This window comes from Cephus cinctus, unplaced genomic scaffold (assembly GCF_000341935.2).
Source record: "Cephus cinctus unplaced genomic scaffold, Ccin1 Ccin1_scaffold0189, whole genome shotgun sequence".
In the NCBI taxonomy this organism is placed as follows: Eukaryota; Metazoa; Arthropoda; class Insecta; order Hymenoptera; family Cephidae; genus Cephus; species Cephus cinctus.
In genome coordinates this window covers 1,409,598-1,436,867 of record NW_014332911.1, presented here as the reverse complement: position 1 = coordinate 1,436,867, position 27,270 = coordinate 1,409,598, and the positions used below count along the sequence as shown (strand labels likewise).

The 27,270-nt window shown below is 44.6% G+C and overlaps 1 protein-coding gene across 7 annotated transcripts in view; it reads left to right on the top strand.

Annotated features, from left to right (window-relative positions):
* LOC107264599 overlaps positions 1-19,285 on the top strand; it is a 50,792-nt gene extending 31,507 nt beyond the window's left edge. For 5 of the 7 annotated variants that reach the window (XM_025081858.1, XM_025081857.1, XM_015733008.2 and 2 more), the window contains exons 5-8: positions 3,249-3,373; positions 16,603-16,844; positions 16,920-17,052; positions 17,151-19,285. In XM_025081858.1, coding sequence (XP_024937626.1) covers positions 3,249-3,373; positions 16,603-16,844; positions 16,920-17,052; positions 17,151-17,929 — 1,279 coding nt within the window. In that variant the 3' untranslated portion in view covers positions 17,930-19,285. The remainder of the gene's footprint in view (positions 1-3,248; positions 3,374-16,602; positions 16,845-16,919; positions 17,053-17,150) is intronic. The other 2 variants (XM_015733011.2, XM_025081859.1) reach the window with 2 other exon arrangements.
* The last annotated feature ends 7,985 nt before the right edge of the window (positions 19,286-27,270 follow it).

Here is a 27,270-nt window from a genome sequence, read left to right as displayed (position 1 = left end):
AAAAAAAAAAAAAAAAAAAAAAAAAATGGAAGGGTGGGACGAAGAGAAGTTGGAGATGGGGTAGAAAATTTTCTCTCTTGAAAACATTCGACGCCATAGCGACGTCGTTCACCATTAATCGTAGTCCTGCAGAAACCATTAGTGCCCATTGAAACGGGAATAAAATAATTTACGCCCTCCTGGTTATATATATATATATATATACACAGTATATGCCTAAAGCATATATAGGGACGGAAGAGACGTTTTCCTTGAGCCTTCCCATACAGTCGTCCGTTGGTGAAGACGATACCCTGTGTCCTAATTGGTTTGGATTTGTATTTTTCTTTTTTTTCTCTCTCCTTTTCCATCTGCGCCCTTTCTGCCAAAAATCTTTTTTTTCATCCTCTTAATGGAAATGGCACGGCAACGTCCTGCCCGTAAAAATTAGTCGATCAAATTGTCTGGCTTTGTCAATCACACTGATAACAGTAAGAAAAACCCCCTTTTACTGTGCCCATGAAAACGTAATATTTCCTTAATCTAATAAGACGCACCCTTGCGTGCCCTTTTATTCTTTTACAAATCAAACGCTTTATACGCCGATTTATCATTTCGGAAAGATCGTAAGAATAATGCTAAAAAAAAAATTATTTAATCCATATAAATGTACAAGGGTCATATAATGGAGATGATAATAGATTAAATTATCTGATCGTCTGATTTTTATTTTTTTCAAAAAAGTTATTCTATATACACGGTTCATAGTTCTGTATTAACTACTGTCAATAATAATAATAAATTGCCAAATCAACCCCTGTTCGAATAGCCCTAGGGACTTTCGTGAGATTTCGGTTGAACCGACCTGTACTCGGGGTATATCTAGTTCACGGTAATAATGTACGCCTGCGGTGATGGCATCCCGATGCCATAGACGCCAGGCGTCGATATTATTTACTAATTTCCCGGGAAACCTTCTGCAAATTGAATTACCCGCCAAACACGAGCCAGCCAAACCGAAATTAATAGTTTTGACCGAGCAAGGAAGATGGCCGAAATAGAGGTTATGTATGCCTGTATGGTTAACGGACGGGCAGGTTTGCCAGGTTTACAGCTACAATATAATATCAGGACTGTCCAGTAGTAATATACTGGAGTTGGCCAGCCCGTGTGATAATAACAATAGGAAAGCGTGAAACGACCTGAAATGAAAATTATATTAAAATTACCTAATTTTCATTAAAATAAAAAAAATTCCATATCTATTCTTTTTCAGCAGCTTTCCATTTCTCTCATTCTTGCTCGTTCTTATAAAACTCTTTTTTATTTTCTTGGCTTCGCCATGACACAACCTGGTAGTCAATGCCGAGTGGTTTGGGTTCGTGGTTGGAAAACCAAGAGATTAATTTTAAAAAGCTTTTATCGCGCCAGAGAGAATCCCTCATTCTCCATTTTATTTCCACCCTCTTCCACCCCCTCACCACTCCACTCGCCATTACTTTCTTCTTCTCTTTTTCTTTCCGTCTTATCCATCTTCCATACCCTCTCTCTCTCTCTCTCTCTCTCTCCACTATCTTTTATCGTCTGGTTCTTCCTCGATTTAATTTCGTCCCCAAAAGTTATATCAATTATAACCCTACCCTAGGAACTTTAAGGTCTCATCATTTAATCATCAGGATTTCCGATCTTGAGGCAAATGAGGATTAACGAGCTGCCAATATAAAGAAATAAGTCACTAGATATTTCATCATTTTTTTTCTCTCACTCACTCGCTCTTATGAACTTTTATTTATTTCATCCTCGCATAGACAGAGACCAGGTAACCTAACCTAGAATCAGTATCCATTATTGCGGCCCAGAAAGCTCAGAAAGTATTTCAAAGTACTTTTCGTCTAGCCTGGTTCCCATTTTTTTTAATCTAGTTCCTTTTTCCCGCTTAACCGCAACCGAGCCACAGGGTTGGCTATCCTTTCAGCAAACCTCTTAGTGGGATAGAAAATGGAGCTTGGATGTAACTAGACCCCAAAAGTTACTACATGGGTACCCACTAAGAATCACTAGACTATGGACGCTATATCTCGTTAGTGCAATTTATCTTGTTGCAGTTGGCAATGGTTTTACCACCGGGCCGTATCGTGTGTACTCTACTATACCATATTGTACTATGCCATACAAGTACGTGTCCGATTTGCAAATTGCTGGTCCTGCCGACGATCACGAATTCTCAATGGTTCGGCACTGTTATGTGGCATCACCGTTTTGTATATTGGTATACCGGTTGCCCGGTTTCCTGGTTTCCTGGTTACCTGGTACTTCGAGACCAGCCGATAAAGGCTGCCGTTTACTCAATCCTAGTTCGAACGGCCACAACTATACATATATACATACTCCGTTATAGTATAGGGGTAGCTTGTGGTATAGGAAGGGTAGTTCTCATGCTGTCATGGTTCTGGCCTGCGGCCAGTGTCGCTATCTACTCGATATGAAGTTTTATTGTTATTTACTATGGCAGACAAGGGATGGTGGTTGGGGGGGGGAGGGGTTATTAATGACGTAAAATGTTCGCCATCAGCAGTCGACGAAAGCTTTTCCATATTAGCTTTGAAAGTTCGTAAAATGGAGTTGATACGTCCAAAGGGTAGTAAGTGAGGACAGGGTGAAAAATAGGGGATGGTGCGACGTAAGGATGTTGAGGGGAAAAAAATATGACGATAAAAAAAAGAAAAAAGGAAGGGGTGGGAATATTGGGAAGGCGTCGTTATTTGGCCGCGGGGGAGGGGGGGGTGTGGAAGGCGTCGCGCCGACCCTGTAGTTGCGTAAGGGGTCTATAAATTTAGTGGAGGAGTCGGCGTCGCGCCATCCCCTGGACGCTCGGTCGAATTCGAAAAGCTTGCCCGTAGTAGATCAATCAGAATTTAAGGGTGCTCGGGACGTCTCGCACCCCATCATCCTCAGGGCTAGGTACATCAACCCCTCTTGGCTCTCCTCATAAATCTTGATTAACCGTCTAACGTCGTCCTGGCTAGGATTCTCTTAGCTGTTCTGCTTTGAGACAATGGCCGACTTGTGCTAGGGGTGCAATGATATGTTACCTGACACCCCTTCACTGTCTCAACGAAAGCCTCGGCGTCTTTTCAACCCCTTTGGAGCGTCGTCGATCTTTATGGTTTTAGGGCCAAAAAAATGGACGGGTATTGACATTAAAAAAAAATTTGTCTCACAATTTTTCAAATTTGATACTTTCTATTTTTTGTCTCTTTTTTTTCCAGAATTTCCGCACCCTTTCAAGTGGTAGCCATGGCCTTGATACTGGCTGGCACCGTCTCGGCGCTTATCGGTAATTGCTACTCCGATCACAGGACCCTGATAGCCTGCGGACTTTTTCTTCTAGGTGGTAAGTCATGGTAGACGCCTGGCGTCGGGACGCTCTTGCTAAGGTGATCCCGCGCCCGCACACTCGCTACTGGTACTTTATGGGGAATGCAGGAAACCTAATCGAAAGTGAAGGGGGTTGCGGCGACGGGGGTGGGGGTGGGAGGGGGGTGAAAAAAAAGGAAACGTCTCGATGAAATAGAAAGGGGATGAAAAGAGAATTGACTTCCTGCTCACGTATTATCCACTAGGTTGCCTTCCTGCTTTTCCACCAGACGATTTTCGTATACCCACCTTTACCTTTTGCTGTCTGCATTCGTACGTCCGTATCTACTTGATCACGTACAGGAAAGCAGAGGTCAACCACGGTACAATGGTCGAGGTCAATTTACCATGAAGCTCAAATCAGTTTTCATCGAAGAAAAGTGGTCTTTTGATTTTTAAATACGGATAATCAAAATAAAGCGATGAAGAAATCGGTTTATCGATACTTTGACAAATTTTCTATCGATTAGGCTCGGACAAGTTTGCCATTAGCGGCTGCGTATGGGGTAACGTGTCACGATCGGGATTCGATTAAAAGTTTCGCAAATTGGATTGGCTGATGAAAATTTCTCTGGAGACGTGGAAAGGATCGAATCCGTGCTGGTTATCGGGACTGTAATTGACGTGCTGATAACAAACGTAATTCGCGCTTTGAGCGGTGTAATAATAATTGACCGGGATAAATAATTATTAACTTAACGAGGATACCTCGTGAAAATTCTTCACGTGCCTGTCTGATCTGCTGTAGTTTGGGATACGATTTGGATGGCTCGATGTATGAATACCCAATGCTTTAGAGATCTGGTTGTCTCACTGGTTACACTCCTGCTCTACTGAATTACTGTGGTTGGTTTGATGCTGAGCTTTCCAGTAGCTGGGCTTAATGTCAAGGGTGCCTTTTGAGGAATTAGGCTCAGGTTCATTAATTAGTATCAATCTACATACGTGACGAAATCTTCAATTCCTTTGGAGTCTCTAGAGCGAAACTACCCTTGTTTGTAAATTAATATCAGATAGGGGATATGTTTGGATAATTTTTTTCTTGCCTTTTTCATCCAGTTTTTTTGAATAATTTCAGTGGCTCAATTGCATTGTCGCAGCGAATGCTTTCAAAGTTTTCGGGGATGACGATGATAGCGATGGGGTTGGAAAAAAGAATATTCACTTGGGGATGAATCCTCGGAACAGTTATGAGGGGTTCTGGGACGTTAAAAAACCGTGATTATTTGTTCGAATGGAACTATAAAGCAGAGGGGTTGGCGAGGCTGTATCTAAGGGTTGGATAAGAGGGCGGCTATTGAGAGGGTTGAGCTGATTTATGTTAAGCTTTACTATCCTTTTGGGATGAAGGGTGTGAAAGGGCACTGTGGGAGTCTTGAGGTCCAGTGGATACTCTCTAGTTGAAAAGAGGTTAGAGTTCTTCTTCTTGAGAAGGTCGAGGTCGAACCCTTGGTAAAGTTATCACTCTTTGCAGCATCATCCCCATGGATTTTTAAGGGTGGCCGATGAATAGTGTCCGAAAATCGTGGATTTCTGGATTGCGCGGATTAGCTTTATCGAGTTGGCTCTTACCTTGCAATCTCATATCAGCCTCCCTGGACCTATCTCTTTTCATCCCTTATCCTTCTCTCTCTCTCTCTCTCTCTCTCTCCCATTGCTTCCTAACATTCTCTACATCTCTCATCACTCCCTATCTCTTTTCATCCCTTATCCTTCGTCCGAAAATCGTGGATTTCTGGATTGCGCGGATTAGCTTTATCGAGTTGGCTCTTACCTTGCAATCTCATATCAGCCTCCCTGGACCTATCTCTTTTCATCCCTTATCCTTCTCTCTCTCTCTCTCTCTCTCTCTCCCATTGCTTCCTAACATTCTCTACATCTCTCATCACTCCAGGGATCATCCCCAAACTTTTTCGTTTTCCCGCGCCGGACTATTTTTGTTGAAAGATGTACCTGCACCCCCCCACAGGGAGATCGCAGCATCCTGAAGGGTAGCTAAGATCAAAGAGGAACTTGGCAAGGCTCTGCTTGGAAAAGTCAGTTCAGCTTTATCCTGGATATGTTCTTCAGCTTTTTTCTAGATTTTCTTTTTCCTTCGACCTTCCCCTCTTTCTTAGTCCTCCTCTTTGATTCTTTCCCCCATTCGCATGCTTTTTTCTCAACTTTCTATCTGGCTGGTCCACGCACGGAAGTCCATCCCTTGACTTCCTGTCATTTCCGGTGAATCCCTCGAAGCAGAAAGATTATCAGAAGATCGATCTACCCCCGTCCCCCCTTATCGTCCCTTAGCAAAATCAAGGTACCTCGCATAGAGCTGACTGGCTATCACGGTATAGACTCTAGTCGTGTCAGAGGTCAAAGGGCTCCGGGTCAAAGGGTTCGATAATGCTGAAACTCGAGAACATCCACTGGCCTTAATATCTCTAACATAATTATTCACCCTGATATTTTTTTACCTTTTTTTTTATAGATCCTACCCACCCTTAGTCCTTTAGGTATTTTCAAGTTTTTCTCATTAAAATCGTACTAAACTTTTTTTTTATTTCCCACTCGGCCACCCTCGGCAATCTTCGGCACCGTTCGAGCTCGCAGCTCGAGGGATGCCGGTGCAAAGTAACCTGCAACCTCGGAGATGCAACCAGTAGAAGCTGCCAGACTTCATCCGTTAATGGAGTACGATGCCATTTTGATTGTAGAATCAAGGGGTGGTTATTCAAGGATGGAGGTCAAAGTTCGGTTTAAGGTTTTAAGAGGGGGTTGAGGGTGCGCCGTCGATTACGGTAGTACCAGGAATTTCTCCTATTCAGAATTTCGGCAAGCTCAGCCACCCCCAGGGAACAAACGAGGGAAATTATCTGGCCGGTTGGAGTAATAAACGTTCTAGTCGAGCAAGGGATGTTTCTGCGGGTCTGTGGGTGGTGCATCTGGGGGGTTGGTTTCGTCTGGGTGCGAGGGTGGGACTGAGAGAGAAGGAGATACATCGCAAGATTTATACTGCCGTGGGGTGGACACAGGGGGGTGGTTCTACGACGAAGGCACGAAATTATAAATTGTTGGGGCATAGTTCTAATTGTTTCGAATAAGGGATGAGAATTCGTAACTGCGGAAAAGGGCTCGGCCAGATCTAGTGAAATTCTGGTTCACCCCTGAGCTGCGGTCTGCATCCTCAATCGGCGGCCGTTTGTTCAGCCCCAATGGCCTCCCATGCCAACCACCCTTGCGTTATACGTTTTCTCACCCCTAGGAATACCTGGGCCTGGTGCTATCCCTGAAGGGGATGAACCAACTTTCCCTACCTGATCCCGGTTCATCCCCTAAGAAATTTTCTATCTCGTCCTCCCACCTCAACCATCTTCATCCCTTAACTCAGAGACGGACCAACCCAGCATTTTCACCCTGCCAGGGTTTCGAGGAGTTACTGGTAATAAGCGAAAACGGATTGTTCCTGGCATCCTGCTCAGCTCCAGGAGGACCAACGTGAGGAGGGCAAAGAGTCCTTGAGTGGCTGGGTACAGCCACCCCTTCCGTAGATCCCACTTTCATCCCCTAGCAGAAAGTGTATAATCCGTTTCGAGCTTTCCGATGCCCTTCGACGACGTCCTGGCGACGTCGGCGTCTGTCCCTTGAAGTGCTTACTCAGTCGTCCTCGTGAATTAGGTCGCCCATTAGGTACAGTTCGGTTTCTGAGTCTATTCGGTGGTACCAACTGAACTGGAGCAATCATCCCTTAAAAAATTTCATCCCTTGTAGATTTTCTAGGGAAATTCGAAAGACCTTTTTTTTAAAATCCACTTTTGGTCATTTCGTTTGACGGATATGGTCCACAGGCTCGTCTTACACTTCTTGCTCCAGAGGATGGTCCGGCACGTACATTGAGATCTCTACTCACATCCGGTTAACGTTACTTTGCGGATGCAGGAGTATTAGTCCGAGGTTAATGTACCGAGAAGCGCATTACCGGGAGTGCTTACTCCTGGAGAAGAGCACGAGACGGATGGCGTGCTCAGGAGGCCGAGAGGGTGGAACGCAGGGTGAACATTGATGGGGGTGGGGATAAGAAAAAAAATTCGTAAAATGACTCCACAGAGATTAACGGAGCGACGCTAACAATCGAGCTCTGCAATTTTTACTTTTTCTAGGGACTTTTTCTGGGGGATTTTTTTCGAACCCACCTCTCTTTGAAAAAGCTTTAAATCCATATCGTCTCGTTATAGTTCTAAGAGTTACTCGTGCTCTTTGCCAGTTAAAAATTTTCTTTGTACTTCATTGAATTTTTCGAGTTTTTTTTTATTGTACCTTAATTTTGTCGATATCAATAACTTTGTATTGTGTATAGATATAGATATTGTCGTAATTTTTGCGAGGGTAAAAAAAAGGGGCCATCTCCTCGTCTACACAAACTCCCCCTCTTGGACCGTTCAGAATTTATTAGTCAAAGGATGTTTTGATCGAGTGACTCGAACGCAGCCGAAACTTTTGGATGCTACCTAAAACTTTTCGACGCCTTCGAGATGCAGTAGCGTTGGTGCCGGAGTAGTCGATTTTATCGTAATTGGAAAAAAATTACAAAGCTGACAGTTGGAGAATTGAAAAGTTCGAAGTTGGAAAAAAAGATGAAAAGTTGGCAGTTGGAAAGTTAAAAGTTGGAAAAAGCGTAACGTCGGCAGTTGCCTTGGCAGAAATTTCGGCTATTTCGTCACTGCTCTAGCAGACGAGTTCACGAGTAAATTTTTTTTTCCCGTAAAATGCGTCTTTCGCGATGCCAAAGAGTGGCAGGTTTTTAACTAGGGGTTGGCAGCGCTTGTGGATATGCTGGAACGTAACATTTTCCCCATATTTATTAGACAACTTCATCCTTCGTAAGCTGGGCTGGCGCGATGACGCAAGGGTAAAAACGTGGAATAGGGGTTGGTACCGAGGTCGAATCTTTATAAATCCCCGAAAATGTTTCAATTAAGGTCGCTTAAGATGGCGGATACTTCCCTCTCTCTCTCTCTCTCTTTCTTCCTTCATTTCTCGATCCTCCAGCCCCCGATCATTGTAATAAGTAAAGCCACCCTTGCAGCGAACCTTAATAAACCCCCTGCGGATGGTATCCTACCTTTTTCTCTGTCTTCCTTTATCCCCGTAACTGACCTTATCTTGAAACCCTTAGTACATTTTTGTGGGTTTAGGGTGGTACCTTCTATTTCCAGGGTGCTTTTCATCCCCCGAAGCGAAATGCAATATCTCAAGAAGAAAAGACCATTCGCTATTGGCGATCCGATTGCAAAGTTATATTGAAATGAGGGGGCGGATATTTTGATACTGAATATATACACACGTAAGGGCGAATTCTCATATAAATAAATACTTGACTCGAGTTGTTCGATCATGGCTGAAATATGAGTGAGTCCAATTCTAAAAGTATGGGGATAAGTTTTTCGATTATCCGAGGCAAAAAAGAAGTAAATTCACATTCAAAATTATTGGCGCTTTTGAATTCTAGTACTTTTCCTACGGACTCTGCTAAATTTTTCTTTTAATCCCTAGGGCGAGTTAGATACTCGGCACTCAGGATTATTGGTCACGAGCCCTTTTGCTCGAATGCTCATTCCTTTTAGCATTTCTTCAGTCAAGTTTCCACCACTGCCTTGGAGTAACGTTCAACTACCACCTCCTGCATCTTTTCCACCCTCAATATTCTTCCAATTCCCTTTCAACAAATTTGCCAGCCGAATCGTTCCATATCAAAATCCCAATAGTACCAATAATACAAAGGCTAATGTAAAATTTCTATTGAAATAAAAAAAAAAAAAAATTACAAATGGGGTAAAAAAAGCTGTAGTAACTGTATAACAAGGGTAGATAGTCAAATAATATCGTGGTAAATGTTTGTTTCTACGATAAAATAAAAGAGTCCTCGATCGTGCACAGGGTCACAAAAACCCACCCTTAAAATCCAGAAGTTACTAGATCCCCATTCAATACCGTCCTACGCCAGTCGACGCGAAAACTTCAAAATTAATATTCCAACGGGTAAACATTGTAAATCAACCCTTAAAAATATCCGAAGAAATTTTTTTCACCTCCAAACTTCCACAACCACCCTGCACCCCTACCGTACCCACGAAATTCACCCTTATCTCGACAATTCCTAACTGACTTTCCGCGCATCTGCTCATGAGTCAATCTAGGGGATGCCGTTACGTAGAAAATTCACCAAGTCGAAAAATAGCAGAAAAAAAAAGTAAAAAAATTTTTCCCAGCTTTCCATTTCGAGGTAAAGGGTTGAACTGAGCTTGTAAAATTCTACACATCCCGAACTATACGGAGGGTGGTACCGACGTCTTTCTCGAGGGTGAACGTGGGCGACGGAGGGCGTCGTAAGTACCTTTCTAGTAATCCGTGTCAAGTCGAACGAGGGAGTGACGAGATGAACGGCAAAGAGGGTAATATCGTGCCGAGCAAAAACCAAATTGACTTTGCGACGCGAGACCTTCGGATTTAACATTTTAATAAAAGTCCAGAGACAGGGTGAACCACCCTCCCGTAGTAAGGAGAGAAGCTTGAAAAGTCGGGAAGGTCAAAAGGAGCGAAGGAGAATGAAAAACGTAGAGAAGTCGGTGAGGGGTGATTTTGTCGAGCTGTACAGCCATAGGGGTTGGTACATTAGAGAAATCTCAGGAGAGAATTCGCGAGCGGGGACACTTTCTAAGGTTGGTAACAAGTATGCCTACTATTGGCTCTATATCTCTACCCTCTCGCCCACGTGGCCTCTGGAAAGCTTTACTTAAATTTTCATGCCGTACCGGTGGTACCTGTGCCGAGGGGTGGTGGTAGCTTCCCTCGCGAAATGAGCTTTCTATGCTAAACAGAGCTTTTTGCCAGTCCTCCCTTTGATCGATGACGTTTTTCCTCCCGTTCGTTGCGGCTTTATTAAATCGAGCCCGAGCCACCCTTTCTTTTTTCCCTACGGTGTCGTCCCTCTCTCTTCTCCCTCCTTTAAGACCATTCCGCCTGTTTCCTACTGCAGGCCTACCCCCTACCGTTCTCCCTTAATTCACGCAGAGGCGGGACCCGACGGCGAATCACCAGGACGGACGCTTATCAATAGGACTGTCCCTTGGCCGTTTGGCTGAATCGAAGAACTCAGGAATCCAAGTATCCAGGATCTTTCTTCTTTTCTTTTGCTATCCCCAGGATCCGTCTATTCTTTTTAAGCAAAAAAGTCTCTAGGGTCGACCGAGCTGGTTCTAGTCGATCTCCTTGTTTTCTCTTGTTAGCCGTATAAATCGCGTGACCACGTTCAAGGCTTTTTTTTGACATGGACGAGCAGTCGACTGGAAGACGATATCACGGGAGAGAGAGAGAGAGAGAGAGAGAGAGAGAGAGAGAGAGAGAAAGATACACGGGCATCTAGGAAAAGTGAGAGAAACAGAAATACAGAGAACACTGACGCAGAACATGAATTCCGGTTTTTCCAGTCTGAAAAGTTGGACACGCAATGAAGTTAGCCGGAAGCCAGTATATATACTTGTAACTTATATGGTTATACATATACATACTACAGTTAGTATCCAAAAAGACTACGAGTTATTATAGGAAATAAATTTCGCAGCGATCTGACAGCCTGATTCCAGCCGAGGCGGTGGAGACGCTTGCTCTAAATCTCATCCATCATGGCTACGACACGGAACCAATTAGGGGTGGTCCCAGAAGGAGGGTAGTTTGGAAGTAGGAAGAAAAAATGGCCATTGGCACGCAATAAGCTGTCCGACTGGAACGATAAGTCGAGAGGGTGAAAAGACAATGCGGGATGGAAGTCCAAGTGGTTGGTTCGCGGCAAGAGTATATAGGGGGTGCACGACTTAAAATCCGCTCCTGAGGAAACGCGCTTCGGTTCCAGAGGGATGGAAGTTCGGCGGGTAATTATAACTCCGAGACTGGAGACTACTGATGGGGTAGCCATATCCTGAAGTCTGCCTTGGTCGCACGTAATAAGACAACGATAGCGTATACGAAACCAACCCCTATTATCTCTGCCAAGCGAGCGTAACTGATATGACGAAAGTTTGGACATTTATTTTTCTTTACCGAAAAGGTCATTTCGATTTTTAGGGGACGATAGAACAGTACGTAAAATTAAATTTGACAGTTATACGAATTTAAGGTTTAAGGGTTGATTTTACAACCCCTCGTTTATGATTAGGCATAACGTATTCATTTTATATTTCGTATACGACACGAGTATCAGGGGTAGCTACATTGGTCTAGGCACTTATTAAGGGTGAGTTTCCTAGACCTGCTCTCGAGGGCGGTCGAGATTTACGCGTATTACTTGCCAAGGGTGGTTTTGAATATCAAGCGTGTTGCCGCCGGCGGGTATATCTTAAGAGGGTGAACCCGGGCATCGAGCCGGTACGGTGGCTGCACCCCCCTTTCCCAAGGTGCCGTCGCGTTTTCACCCCTAAATCACAATATCTCGACACTTACCCCCCCCCTCCCTTCAAACAGCCAGCTACCTAGCAAACCGGCTAGTCAGGCAGCCACCCTTACTGTCTCTGTAGCTACGCGTGTACATACGTATATACATATATACGTAGATACATAATACGGGTATAGACTGCCGAAACTCCTTTAGCCATCACGACTCGTTTAACGCCACCTTTTTTTTTGTTCCTTCTTTTTCTTTTATCTTTTTTCTTCCATCCCTCTTTTCTATGACGTTCTGGCACACTGCGTCGACTTCGCGCTGCTACTGCAACTGCTACGGAGGGATGACAGCCGCGAGTCGCAGCGGGAGGGGTTGCTTGCGGATGTGTGTCGGAAACTTAAAATAGGGGTAGTTGACGAGGGTGAGGTAGAAAATGATAATAATAATAATAACAGGGGTGTATGGATGAAACTCGTGGACACTTTTGTGTAGGTCCTGCGTCCTGCGCCTTGACGCTACCATATTCAATTTGAATAAGCGTCTGGTTATCATTCCCCCCCCCCCTGACACCCCCTTTCAACTTTATTCAAATGCACTTCCGGTACGAGATCCCACTCTTTTCTACTCGGCCCTTCTTTTTTTTTTTTCACCACAATTCTTTTCCAAGCTCCCTCCCTTTCTTTACTGCCTTTTTCTACATTCACCACCTATCCACAAAACCGCTATAAATATTCGAGCCGGGGCTCGAGTCCCTGGCATCATCCCTTAGAATTTCTCAAGGGCTCGCATTTCCGACTGACCCGTGTAATAACGAGCGAATGGCAGCTGTACGGTGGTCGAATTTTCACCCCTGTAGAAAATGGGGGATGACGCTACTATCCCCACCTTGGTCAGCTTACCGATATTGGCCCTTTTCAAGAAATCGATTTTCGTTTTCAACGGCCGATGCGATTTTTTTACTAAAAGCAATTTCATGGGGGGTGAAACTCACCCTCTCTTTCTCTCTCTCTCTTGTCTAGAACAACCCTTAGATACTAGGGTAAATTTTGTTTCCGATATCGTGCCCCAGCGTTACGGCAACACTTTAGCACCCTCGATCCTTTCGAAGTAATTCCACCCCTCGGAACCTTCAAAGAGGGTAGTAGCGAGACTTACCTGTATCGAGTACATTTTTAAGGGTTGATCGATAATCAAAAGCAAGGAAGAAGCACAAGATATAGTATCAAACAAAAATGTATAGGGGTGGAAACGAAATGGCGATAGGGGGTGGTAACTCGAAGACCAAGTCCTCGGTTAAAATCATCCCTTATTTATGAAAACTGAGCTTTCGTCGCAGCACAGGAATGTGGTTGCGTATAGACTCGAGAGATCGCTCCCGCTGTTGTGCCCCTAGGCAGACAACGTCCCTGGAGTTCAAACAACCCCCATTCGTACATATACAGAAAGGAGGCGTCGCGACGCCCCGCACATATTCTACTTGGCGTTACTGTACAGCAGCCTTTTTGCGGTTACGAACGGCCCAAGGGTGTCGTACCCTCCAATTCCTGTACTTTCTGCTCTCTACTATTCCTAATAAGAGTACTACCATTTAGGGGTAGTTTTACAGCATACTATTGTATATTACACCATAATCAATTGTGTGTACTGTATTTGCCCGAAGGCATATACATATAGGCATAGACCTGAAGAAATATCCTTTATTAGAAATATCAACTGAATCACGCAATATAAATAGTTGAATTTAATTTTTAATAATAAATAAAAATTATTATATATCTTTTTACGAACACAGATAGGTTTATCAGAAATATTATTTACCAGCAATGGAATTTATATTAATATTCTGCCTCCGAAGCTTCGACGGAATTCCGCAGTATCGAGACTGCGGCGCCACTATCGAATGACATATTAAACCAGCACGGGTTTCAGTAAGCGTGTAGATTCCTGACGCGTTATCGCCATACGAGAATGCGTATGCGCATGCGCACTGTCGTTTTCTCACGGCATTACACGGCACGCCTGATATGTTGCTATTGGGTCAAGTTATTTAACCCTGGCGGCATAAACCGTGTTGGGCATGTTGAAAATTTATGTTCAGCTGTGATGCAACCTCCCTGGACCTACTCTCCCTCTTTCTCTTTCCTTCGTACACTCCCTGTAGTCTCACTCTCTCCGGTGAAAGCAACGCGTGCAAAATATTCATGAAGGAGCAGTCAGACGTGCGCAGGAAAATTCCAGGAGGAAAATGAAAAATCACATCGTCTATCCGCTTCCCCTGCTAGTCATTTTCATCCCCTATGTATGCTAGTGGTCGTTTTGCCGTATATATAATTCCGGATTGGTAACCCTGGTAACTTGGGAATGGCGAGGGTGCGATTTGTCACGATATACGTTGAAGGAAATTTATTGAATTATTATTATTTTTTTTTTTTTTGATAAAATAACTTTTTTTTCTGTGACGGCGATGCAATTTGTGGAGGATGAAGTTTCTGCTGTGTAGAAGGGGGTGTCCAGTTTACTGGATTGCGTTTCTGACTAATTAATAGACTCAGTTCATTAATGGCGTCTTGTATCAGTGACGGTTTCTTGATCGCGTGGTACTTATTAGTTTCAGTCTCCCCCAGAAATCGGGTATGCCAATTTACCGAAATGGGTACAGCCCTGAGATAAAAATTTAATTCCCATGTCAACCTGTCAAAGTTAAATTGCAAAGCGAGTCTGAATGTTGACGGTGCGTCCGTTTTGAAATTGTCTCGCCGCTGCGAAAGCGGCGCCAAGGGGGACGACGAGAGTAGCTGACGTTACAGTGATACAAGTTCATCCCCCTCGGGAATGTTTAGGTCGGTGAAAATTTAAAAAATCTATATAAAGATACACGCAGTACCGTAACGAAGTGGGGTCGAAGTAAATTAAAAAAACGGCCAAGTAAAATCGTAATACAAATCACCCCTTAGAAGAAGAAGAGGGGGTTGTTCAATTTGGATGATGGCGGTTGACTCATGAAAAAAAAAAAAAATTATTAACCCTCCAAGGAGTTACGAAATATTTCTGAAATACGTTAACCTTCATCCCCATTGCTGAAAAAAAACTGGCAAATATTTGTTGCAAGATCGAGGGTGAGAAGGGGGGTTGCGAAATGGAGGACGATCCGGATGAAAATAGAATATACGTCGAGCGTAAGGGAAATCAAGAGTAAAAAAAAAGAAAATAGAAAATGGCCTAACGTCGAATCCAATTTCAATGAGATATCTGACGTTATTAGGGGTAAACCCTGAAGTCACTTGAACCTTTGCCACGAACAACCCTTATTTTCTATGAAGTGGATTTTAGTGAATTCGAAGACCTAATCGACCCCTATGCAAGCAAGAGTTCCCGACGTATCAAGCAGACCGTGCTGCCCTCTCTGGATCGAAATACGATTGGCCTTCCATAAAGTAAATGAGCACATCAACCCTCTAGCTGCCGACCCCTAATAACTAAACTGAACCCTCGTTCTCAACCAGGGTGCGACACCCGCGCGAATTCGAAGACTTAATTGAGATTTGTCGCAGGACGAGTTGAAACATCCGACCACCCTTCGCACCCCTTTCGCCACTTTCACCAGCACCCTTAAACTTTCGCGTTCCAACTCTCCTCATATTCCTTAACAAGCATCTTCGCCTCTTCTCCCGCAATTAGCCTCTTACCGAGCGAGCGGCTCCCGCTTTTTTTACCGGCCGAAATGCAGACTGCAGAGCTGCGACTACTAATTAGAGTTAATTGATGGGCACCTCCTCCTCCGCCGCCCCCCACCGCCCATTCTATAGAAAACACCCTTACGACAATTTATTTATGCTCCGTCCACGTTTTCTAGAGGAAAGTAACGCGCTCGAAAAATTTTGACCAAGTTTCACCCTCGTGTACTGAGGTTGTTCTGGGTCATCCCCTTAATCGGCATCACGACTCCTGGCGCAGTAGACGACTGCGAATTCGCTGAAGCGCTCCGGAGTCTCTCGTGGCAACTGTCCGGAATCACCCTGAGTCTCCCGACGCTGCTGAGGGTTTATGGGTCGTTTGCCAGGAAAATTAAAACGGAAAATACCAGGGATGTGGATGGCATTGGAGTTCCTTTGCTCCTTAGTGAAACCGATAATTCACGCGATCGTGCTGACGAGTGAATAAATTAACGGATGAAAGTTAGGAATATTGAATTTCGAAATATTGTCAGGAATAAGACGTGTATGATTTAGGGGATGAAACGGGTGTACGTATATGCGCGGGTGTCTATAGGGATAATTAGCCCGACGATAGGGTAGAGCAAGTAAGGGATGTTTTTTGCAATCCCCCCCCCCCGAAGACAGTCAATGTATTAATAATGTAGCGAACAGATTTACAAGGGGTGGGTTCGCTAGCAAATTGTAATGCCAGCGGAGGGTAAGTTAGCGGATAAAAAGTACGAGTAAAGACGAATCGAGCCATTTCTCCGAAAACCACCCTTATTTCCAGTCGAAACCACAGCCTTATACGTTTACTCCCCACGCGACCCGCCTCCCTCTCTGTATTGTAAGAGCATTAGAGTTTTTTGCCATTCGAGAACCTCGCTGCCAGGCTTTTTGCTGTGGCTCCTTCATCTCCTCCACCCCACTTCCGGTTAATGCCTAACCACCCTAGTTAGAAACCGCTGGCTTCTCGACAGAGACATTATCAGGATTGGTACCCAAGGAGTCAGGCGGGTCAAGCAAACGTACAGGGTGGAAGGGCGGAAGGGCGGAAGGGAAAATTCGTATACTCAAATTTTTCTCACGTTTCAGGACTATCCCTTGGAGGTGGTCTCATCGTCCTGGCTTCTGCCCTCTCCGATGCCTCCCTGGAATTGCCAAGGAAGTACAGCCTGTCCTCGGGCATTGGTGTACAACCGGATGATAACGGTTTACCACAGTATCAGTATGGCTGGTGCCTTCAGCTCTCAGGATTGGCTCTGATCTTGGCTGAGGTTGCTGCTCTACTTACGGTTTCCGGTTATATGGCTCGTTTTCCAACAGTCGAGGACATGGTAAGGATAGCTTGCCATTATCCACTTGGTGGTTACCTTATCCTAGACACTGATTAATCTCTCTGGTTTCGTTAGGTGAGGGTCATGGTTCCTGGAGCCGAGAGGAAACTTCGAGAACAGAGAGGACTGAGCTCGGAGTACCTTGTCAGAGCGCATCAGAAATCCCCAGGACCGGTTCAGGCCAGAGGATTTCATCAAGCCAGTAAGGGTGAGTCATTACTCCGTAGTTACTGCTACTTGGTGCGATTACGCTGCGTCCTAGTGACTACGTGAGACAAAAGAATCTGATCGATTTTACTTGTGCAGGGCCCCAGAGACTTGCCGAGGAAGGGACGTCGCTGCTGTGTAAAACGGCGCCTGACATCTGCGCCTCTAATCCCCAAGCTATCAGCTACGTCGATAAATCAGATCTCTCGAATATATTACCGGCATATCCAGACGATACGAAGAGCGCCGACCCCAGGTTCGCCTTTGTCGATAAGTCAGATCAGAGTGTTATCGACTCGAGACTCAGTGGCTTTGCCGATAAGGAAGGTCTCATGGATTCTAGGATACTCTCTGATTCTAGACAGAACATGATCGCCTTTACCGACGCTAAGGAACATACCGTGGGACACGAACCTAGGTACACTGAGTTCTCCGGTAGGAACGAACAGAGCATCGTTGACTCCAGACTTAGTGGGTTCGCTGATAAGGAGGGTCTTCTGGATTCTAGACTCGGTGTTGGATATACTGATAAGAACGAGTCTCTCCTGGACAGTCCGTTTGCTTTTGACTCTCAGTATAACACGTTGGCAGGACAGACTGTACCCATAACCCTCAAGCATCAGAACGCATCTGTCTCAGCGATTCAGTCTCAGTTCATTTATCAGAACTTTGGAACGATACACTCAGGCATCTTGAGAGTCTCTGAACCTGGTACCAGCTCCAGTTCTAATTCTAGTCAGAGAAGCATGACCTTGCAAAATCCAAAGAGGAAGTCACAGATTGCTCAGAACACCTTCAGCACTATGGAGTGCGAGAAGAGGAAGCGGGGTCCTGGTATTGCTGGCAAGGCTGGATATTATGCTGGAAGTGCTGTATGACCACCACCTCCTCCACCAACGCCCAGGTAACTCCTCGAAGAGGAAACGCCACTCTAGCCCATTGAGAAGTCGAAGATCATATAGAAGACAAAGAGGATGATGATCATCCTGGAACGGGCTAATCTGTCCTAAGGGACTCTGTGGAGAATCTGGATTTGTGTGGAGGATCTGGCAGAGGAGTATAATGAAGATGAGCATTTTTAATTGAAATATTTCAGATTTAATGGATCGTCTGAAATTATCTGATGACTAGTTCTTTGTATATAATTACTGGGGATGAGTATTTGCGACTGTCGCCCTCATAAGAACTTTGTGAGCTCTCTTGGCTCATTTAGAAGTACTACTATTTATTAGACGAAGGCAGGTGTTGCTCAGAAAAGTGAGAAGTCTCGTTCACATTGAACACGTCACAGACGAATCTTTTTGTGGGATACTGGTAAAAGAGACTGGAGATGTAATTGAATTATTAATCAAAATTATAAGTAACAGAGACTGAGAGTTTTTTGAGGAGATCACTGATTGAGGAATGAGGAACGAGGAATGAGATGTAATTAAATATAAAATTTCGAGTCGCCGTCCTATCCCTACATTTTTCATTGGAGATCTCCTTAAGGATTTTCATGCTAATAAATCTATCGTTAAGTAAGACGTTTAAAATCAAATGCGAATCTAAATGTAGCCTAGATTTCCTAATTAAGAAATTGTAATTAATTAGGATTAGTCAATGTCAGCGAGAGGACGCTCGAATAAGTGATACAAAATATATAAAAAAAAAAATTAAGGACGTTCGCGACTGACTCAAGATGAGGACTCGATAGCTCAATGGCTCAAAGTCTTCGGAGTCCTATAAGAGTGCACTGGAAAGCGTACCTTAATTATGATTGGCCAAATCTTTAACATATCAGAGACGAGAGTCCAGAGAAGAGACTAAAAATGAAGAAGAATAGAAAACGATATAAAAACATGAAAAACATGATTAAACCTTCCTTTCATTCATTCGAAAAAAATAAACGATATACATATAAGAGGGCGGCCATCTTCTCTGGACCTCGTATATTTTTATTCACTTGGCTCTCTCGTCCTCTCGCACAGACCTTTATTCCCCGATCGCCACAAATATATTTCCCAAAAATAAAAAAACCCGTTACCACTGAAAGGTATAGTGAGATATTTAGATACAACTACAGCCTGTTACTATTTACACGTGTCAGTGGCCAAAAATTTATGTGTCATTCATCAGCATTTATGCCAGTGACATTTCTGCTGAACTAATCACTGACATCTGCAGGAGATTAGAAAATTAAGATATATATTCATATACGATATACTGTTTGTAGCTCAGTGTAATAAAATCGTTTTTTGTAACAAGTACGAACGCTTCATTATTAATTTAGTACCAGTCAATGAGCAGTACAAATTTGATTTGGATTATATTAAACAAAATTAACTGCAACTCGTAAGCCAGAGGCGCCACCTTCCGAAACTCTTTGTAACCCGAACACTGTGGATGGTAGAACGTTTCAACCCTGTACAGAGACTTCCCATCTCGTCCGCTAGATGGCAGCAGCGTCACTGGTTTCTAAAACTTAACCTAACGCAGTTTGATAAGATCCCGATTCACGTTACGATTCACATTCTCAGGTACGACTGTAGGTAAAATCTTTTGAGCTCGCGGGATGCGTTAGAGATTTTTAAAAATACTTAAAGTATTTGACATACGATAGATGTCGTTAGCATTAACCCCAGTTCGCAGCTAATGTTTAATTAAGGTCGTATAATTGCCCAGCCAATTAGTGCACGCCGTTTAATATTAATCTGCAATTTGAATTCATTTCAATACGTTTAAAATTTATTGAATACATAATTAATAGCTCGTGTTGCGAATGCGAATAACGTTCACAGATAGCTCATCTGGTTTTCCTATGTATGTAGAAGCTTAATATACGTCATGCCCCTCTTCGATTTCACCCCCCTCCCTCCCCACTCTGAATTACCTCATCCTAGAAATTCCCACGATTTAATAAGTTACATGAACTATCGGCTATCGGCTAGTAGGATCTACTCTGACACCTTCTGACTGACAGGTTCAGCTTAAGTTTTTGCACGCGAGAGAAATAACTCAAAATTCTTGTACTTTTATTTTTTTTATGCTTTTCCTATATTTAGATTATTTTCATTATCCGTATGATATTTTAATATTATAATTTTCTGTAACGAATTTTTTTTTCGAGTTTAAACATCAAGCAGTCGTATATTTTTTCCATTGTCAGAACGAGCTTTTGCAAGATGACTAGGTTTAAAATGACATTTGAAAATTTTGACATTTTTAACACACATGACTTTATTTATTGACACTTTGTCAACTATACTATTTTTATTATATATATTTTTTTTCGTTTCTCTCTCTCTCTCTCTCTCTCTCTCTCTCTCTCTCTCTCTTTCTCTCTTACTCTCTCTCCCTTTCCCTCTGGAGGTATCTCCGGCTGGTTTATCCTCTCGCGCAGTCCTCTCTCTCAAATCCAATTAAAAACGGCGAACGATCGCACGAAACGGGCGTATCGAGGGCGAGTCGCGTCACACGGATAAATTTTAATTGATGTTTCAGCAGGGGCAGGGACGAAGTGACAAAGAGAAAGAATCCCTCTAGCGGCCAGAAACGCGTCACAGATAAATTGGCAAATTTGGGAAAAGAATTCCACGAGAAAACATGCCGATAATATCGATTTTGATTAAAAATAAAAACAACAAAATTTTTTTCACCAGCAATAATCCATCCCGAAATCTTCCCAGGAAAAGTACATAAATTTTGAAAAAGCTTATTAAATTTCAAAATTACAATTAAATTCCCACTGTTGCGTCTACTTAACGAACTGCCTTTGAATCGCCTAACTTAATTACAAAATTTCATTGTTATCACAACGCTATAACCTTCGCCCGCACAGATCCGAACCCTTCACAGAGGTTGGACTGGCTACAAGACCTAGTAGTGGCTGCAGACTTGAACTCGTTCCAAAATCGTGCTTGTCTCGTTGGATTAGCGGAAATCACGGTAGCAGTTCACCGCAGCTGACTGACGGCGCGAAAATTGTCTGACGGAACTTTGGTCGACCTTAACCATTCGAGAGCAAGCAATTAGAGTGGAATCAAAAAAATTTTTCAAAAATTCCCCAAAAACATAGTAAAAAAAAAATTGTTCAAAAAATATCTATCACCACATTAAAACCACCATAAATATCGTTAATCGTTTCATCCATACATCCTGATCGATCCGGTATCCCAGCCAATCGGTTAGAAACCCATCTGAAAGAAACTCCGGCAGACCAGCGCGTCCTGAACCCATCTGGTTCTATTTTTTCTATTTACCCTACCACTCCTCTATTTCTCCTCTTACCCCCTCCTACTACTCCCCCACCTAGTCCCATAACCAACTCCCCCCCCGCCCCGGTACCAACTTCCCTCACCTTGCCCTTTTGCTTCCCTTCTTCACCCTGACTCCACTTTCGGCATCCGCGAGACCAGGATACCTGATCTCAGGGTAGACCGAGAAGCTGATAAGACGTTGGGTAAGAGCGAGTGAGACCGAGGGCTGGTTTGGTACCAGGGGGATGTATATACGCAGGAGAGGCCATGATGCTTAATCCTTGGGGCCATCTATCATCATGGGGGACTAGTTAGGCGATTCTATCTTCTCCGCCTTTTTTACGCGCCCGCGTTCCGTCCTTTTGTTACCCTGTTTAATAACTCGTGATGAATGTACCCACTCCGGCTTCGCTTCCACTCCAGTTACTCTCGGCTCACGCCCTGCCGTGATTCCAGACCTCGACGGTTATACCTTGTATACGGGAAGACCCGTTCTGACCCAGCCTCATGACCCTGGTCCCTCCCCTCTTTTTCGTAGTCGCCTATGGAGATCTCGTATTGGAGATCTTATTGAGGTAGTCGGATAACAATGATAACGATGACTTACGTTTAATCAGTGTATATTTAATGATAGTATATATATATATACCTAGTTTAAAAGCATGTTGATTAGGTATATATGGTATAGGTAGATACGGCAAAGCATGTTGTCTCATCCGCACGCATACCGGGCTGGAAACTCTTATCAGCGAAGGGGGAACGTATTAGTGGCTGCTATTAAATTATGGTCCAGCCCTGAGGCTAGTCAGCTAGCCAGCCAACTAGCGAACTAGCCAGCCCCAGCCAGGAGGTTAGCTAGCTAGTTGGGCAGGCAGTGATATCAGGGACGTAACAAACAGCAAGAGAGCCCCGTTCCGGAATTAACCCTGTAGATCGTTGGGGGGTGGTTGGTCGGGAAGGGGGGGTGGGTTGTTCGGGGATAATTTCATTTGGCAGGATCTGCTGCTGGCTGGTTAGCCTCTCGCTCTACGCGCTTCGCCTCCCCACCGACCGTACCATCGTATTTCCGGGCCTGGGGCTTTATTCAACCCTTCCCGGTTCGTCTATCTGGGCAAATATTTTCAGATGGTCCGCGGGGTTAGGGTATATTTTTTTTTTGAAATTCTACAAAAGCCTGGTCTGTCGCTTATCGCGGGGTTGTTTTTTTCGGGTGAGGTTACCGTTATCATTATTTAATGGTCTAGGTATACCTAATCATTTCATCCCCCCATTGGCTCCTTTGACTCTTGAAATTAATTGCTAGTGATTATTTGTATTCGGAGGGTCTTCTGGTGTCGGGATCATCCCTTATTTCTTTGATCCTCCCCGGAGGATTTTCCTCGATCGGAGATTCGTACGGAGGGAGGTCGGGGCAGTTTGCGGGAGTTTGGTATGGAAAAAAAAATAGAGGGGTGGTTTCAGGTCCTAATTCGATTTGGTCCGCGCTCGATTCCGGCGCTGATCCCTGGGAATCGCTTGACAAATTTGACACTCTCGGCACCCCCAAAACTACCCTTAACCGTCGAGCCAGAGTTTCATTTCCAGCAGGCCGCGATAAACTTTCCCGCAAGGTAAAGCCGGGCGGGGGGGGGTCGGAATGGATCCTGAAGGAGGGTGAAAAAAAAATAAGGTCCGCCACCCTTCGCGACGTCCGAGGACGGACGACAATGGCGTCGGGAGCTTCACCATTTACTGGACAAAGAGCCGGACTTTTTTTTCGGAGTCCATCTTCCCTGTCTTATCCCAGGGATTTCGGTAAGGGTGCACCCACCCCCTTTGTCTCCAGAAACTCTACCTCTTGTTTGAACCCCCTGCCTCCACGGACGGGTACGAATTGAAAGTGGCGCACGGGGTTTGACAGAGCCATCCAATCTCTCGGATCTGAATGGATCCTTGAAAAATTTAAAGGTTGTAAATTTTTTTTTTAACCGAAACACCAACCGCCTCGGTATTTATTTTTCTGATCATCTGTTTTTCTTTTCCTTATCTCATATCGACGCACGTCATCCCAAATCCCCGTGAACAGTTGCCATGACAACAGCACCGAGAAGAAGCGTCAGACTGTAGAGGTTCTCTAAATCCGCGAAAGAGCACCCTTCGCAAAGCGTCCCTGTCGTCCCGGCGCAAGGGTGGAAATTTCATCCCGCAATGGTTCGAGGCTCGTAGAGCGCAAGCCGATAGGGGATGCTAAGCCATGAGCTTTGCGCGGCCCACACCGGTTGGTCGGTTCATTGTTTCAGCGTTGAGTCGCCTTCCGACTCGAATATATTACCTACCCCTGGGTTGCCCATTTCCGTCAGGGAAAGGTATAGGGGTGGATGGAAGGGGCCGTAACTAACCACGAATCCAGAGAAAGAGACAACCGAGACACTGAAGCGAGGTCCTTAGTCACGGGAAAGAAGTCAGATGGCAGGGTCCGAATAAGAAGGAATAAAGCATTTGGGAAAAGGGATGAACGTGAGCTGATGATCCGACGCCATCTTTATTGTGACAATAATTTAATTTCCAGGCTGAGCCAAGTCCGATCGTAAATACGGCGATTAACGTTTGTACTTATTAAATCCGTATAGAGTGACCGTGTTCCTCTTTGGTCCTGACCGCCTCTCATATATATATATCTTATAATTTTCTCTTCCTCATTCTCTCCCCCAATTTCCAAGTCCACTCTCTTCTTACTCTTCGTTTATCTCGGTCTCATAAAGGCTACATGGTCCCTACTCAGCTCTCTGCGGTCGTCCAATCCCAAGTAGTGCCTTACCTTTACGATCTCCCAATGCTAATTTCACGGGGCTCACCGACGCCGCCGTCCAGCGTCCACCTCGTGGGTCCTGCATGCGGTGCAGCCATGAATTGAAGAGGGTCCCCTGTTTAGAGCCCAGAACCGAGGACGAAGATCATGAGATGAGCACTTAATTTGGCCAACAGCTGCCGCATCACGGTTTCTCAGACCATCAACTTGAGTCCCCTTCCGCCCCTGCCCAATGGTAGAGAAGGGGGGACTCCACCTTCGGAGGAACCATTTTATCTTCATCTTCTTTCCTCTTTCGTCCTTCCGCTTTGGGCACCGTTTCTTCTGTCCTCGCGAGGCTTGGAGATACTGAGTTACCGGTGGCTATTGGTCCTGGCTCTTTCCACCCTCCCCCCCTTTTTTCCCCTCCTATGTTTGCTTCCTTTTCCCTTTTTTTTTCCTCATTATCTCACTCTAGTTCGCACGAATTTTCGCCCGGCGAGCAGTGCCCATCGCTCAAAGAGCTAACGACGCTCTTGGGACTCGGGTAGAGTGTCACTTTTTAATCCAGACCAGATTATTTATGGTACCATGATGCAACATCAGGACCCAGTACCATCTTGGATTCCCTCTGTAGAGTCTAGCGGGAAATGGTTCATTAGGTTATATACACCTGGACATGGGTTATTAAATTATTGCATTAAGATTTTACGTGTTTTTCTTTCTTAGTAAGAAACTCGTACCTCATGAAATCACTCTGGGACTCATAGTCCCAATTTTTTGTCATTTGGGCCCGCGGCGTCGGTCCGAATGTCTTTTGGAATTGGTTATGGCTTTATACGCAAGGAATGTCATCGGCACGACAAACGTTTCTTAATCTGTACTTAAATTACGAAATATTCCGACTGGTGGAAACCGTGGCGTAAGGCCCAAATCCCATAAACATAAGAAATTTATAGTGGTCGGCTGTCCTCGGTTGGGGCCCACTTTTACGCCACGCCTGAATATTATACATTTACTCCCTTTGCTCCTACCAGTCCCAAAAACGCCCTTTACTCTTCTGCTAGCTTAAGGTAAGGCCCCGCATTATAAATATATATATATTCCACTATGCTACTTTGGGTCCGGCCCGGGTCCTACGTACCCGTAAGCCTCACGGCGCTATCCTTACGTACGTATACATATATATATAATTCAAAAAATTCAAATTACGTATTCTATTAGGTGCTGGCGGCCAGCGGGCATAAGGCCCAACGTTAGCAGAGCGTGGACCCCCTCTTCTCTCCACCTACGCCGGTAACGAAAGACCATAGAACCGAAAGGGGCCTACAAAAGGATGGGCACCGACGTGCGAGGCGTCCAGGGAAGAAATGAGAAAGAGTGTAATAAATTGGCGCTGAGATTATTCTCGACGTGCATTAAGACGTCAAGCGGCGACGGACGCCTTAGAAAGTATTGGCCGACACCTTCAGCCCAGTACAAGCCGGCACCTTTTCACCTTCTTTTCCACCTCCACCATCCTTTTTTAACACTGGAACGCCACCATACTCTCACCATCCTTCTCGAGCAGCATCTGGTACCCCAGCGTGTTACCAGCTATTCCACGCGTGTCCTACGCTTGGAGAGAGACACCAAGCGTCGGGACGCTCGTTCTCGAAGAGAGAGAGAAGAAAGTTATGTTGGGCCTAATCAGCCAAGGTGTGAACGGGCCCATCTGAATTCGTTAAGTTTATCCCATATAAGCAACCTCAGCCTTCCCCATATATTCCACCCCTCGTTGCCGGGTATACACATGCATATATATAATTCCATCAAAATTTATTCGCCATCCTGGACCAACAGCATCTTCCATAGATTCATCTAAATAAATTCAGTCTATACACACCCCATGAGAGATGGGAGTCTTCAGCCCCATCTCCATACACAAGGATAAAAGCCTATCGATCTATGTTTTAAATCTACTGGGTATCCTGATAGCAGCCCTATACCATCATCCCATGTTAACCAGTCACGATCCTTCCCTTCGGATAGGACCTGGTGGGTCGGCTGCGGGAGTCGATATACCAAGGGTCCAGGTGTTTGCCACGTAATATATTACTTAACAGCCACGAAAAGAGCCAGGGGATAGCCGCAGGGGGTCTTGGCACCTAATCCATCCGGTTCTGAGGTCTCCTCTTCGTGCACCTTCCTCGTAGTCTTCTTTTCCATCTTCTCCCCTTTGTTAACCCACGTATATCACATCGACTCGGATCCCACTCGGGTCCCTGAAAATCACCGTGTTCATCCACACCCTGGTTCTAGCTTTTGTTGTGGCTTTTTCAAATTTACGATTAATCAATACCGACTTACCGCAGCATCATTCGACTCAAATAATACATTTTATATAAATAATACCGATCCTCGCTGGTCGCTGATTGCTGATTGCATGTACTAGGATCACAGCGATCGCTGCTCGAGGATTGACTCTACCCAAGCTCATACGTGTATTCCCGTCAGTACCCTTTGGAACGTAGATAGTTGCTGGCTCCTTGGACAGAGTCAAGGATCGGCCGATGAAGACGTAAAATAAATCTACGTTCCTCGTGTCTCGGTTCTCACACCTCGGACGGCCTGAGAGAAAGCTTAAGAGATGAGGGGAGCGGAATGAGAGCGAGAGAGAGGGAGTGAAGGAATCCTACGAGAGCGGCGTACGGTCAAAGGGCCACGGGGGGGCATATCCCAAGGGAACCTAAGGCTAATTGATACGTAAGATTACGTTTTATTCTTCGGAGAAAAAAGCATCTCTCAAAGTATCCTTCTCTATCTCTCTCAACATGATTAACCAGAGAATCCTCAGTTCCTTATGAGAATTTTCTTAACGTATGTATATATATATATATACAATATACAATATATTTCTTAACTTTCGTCAGCCTTCCGATCTCTCCGTACGAAATAGCTGGCAGATAATAGAACCGCAACGAATATACAGGATTTACGAGTAAATTCTTTCTCTCTCTCTCTCTTCTTGTTCCTAGTCGATTTCAACATGGCAGGCGTAAAGATTCCAAGTTATAGGATATAAGGTATAGGATGAGGAATAGGAGGATGGAAAGATACAAGAGGATATATAGAAGACAGCCGTAGGATATTCACTAGCATCCAGAGTTCGGAGTCCTGTGCTATCTATCTCTCTCTCTCTTTCTCTCTCGCACGCCAACTCAGTCAATCTCTC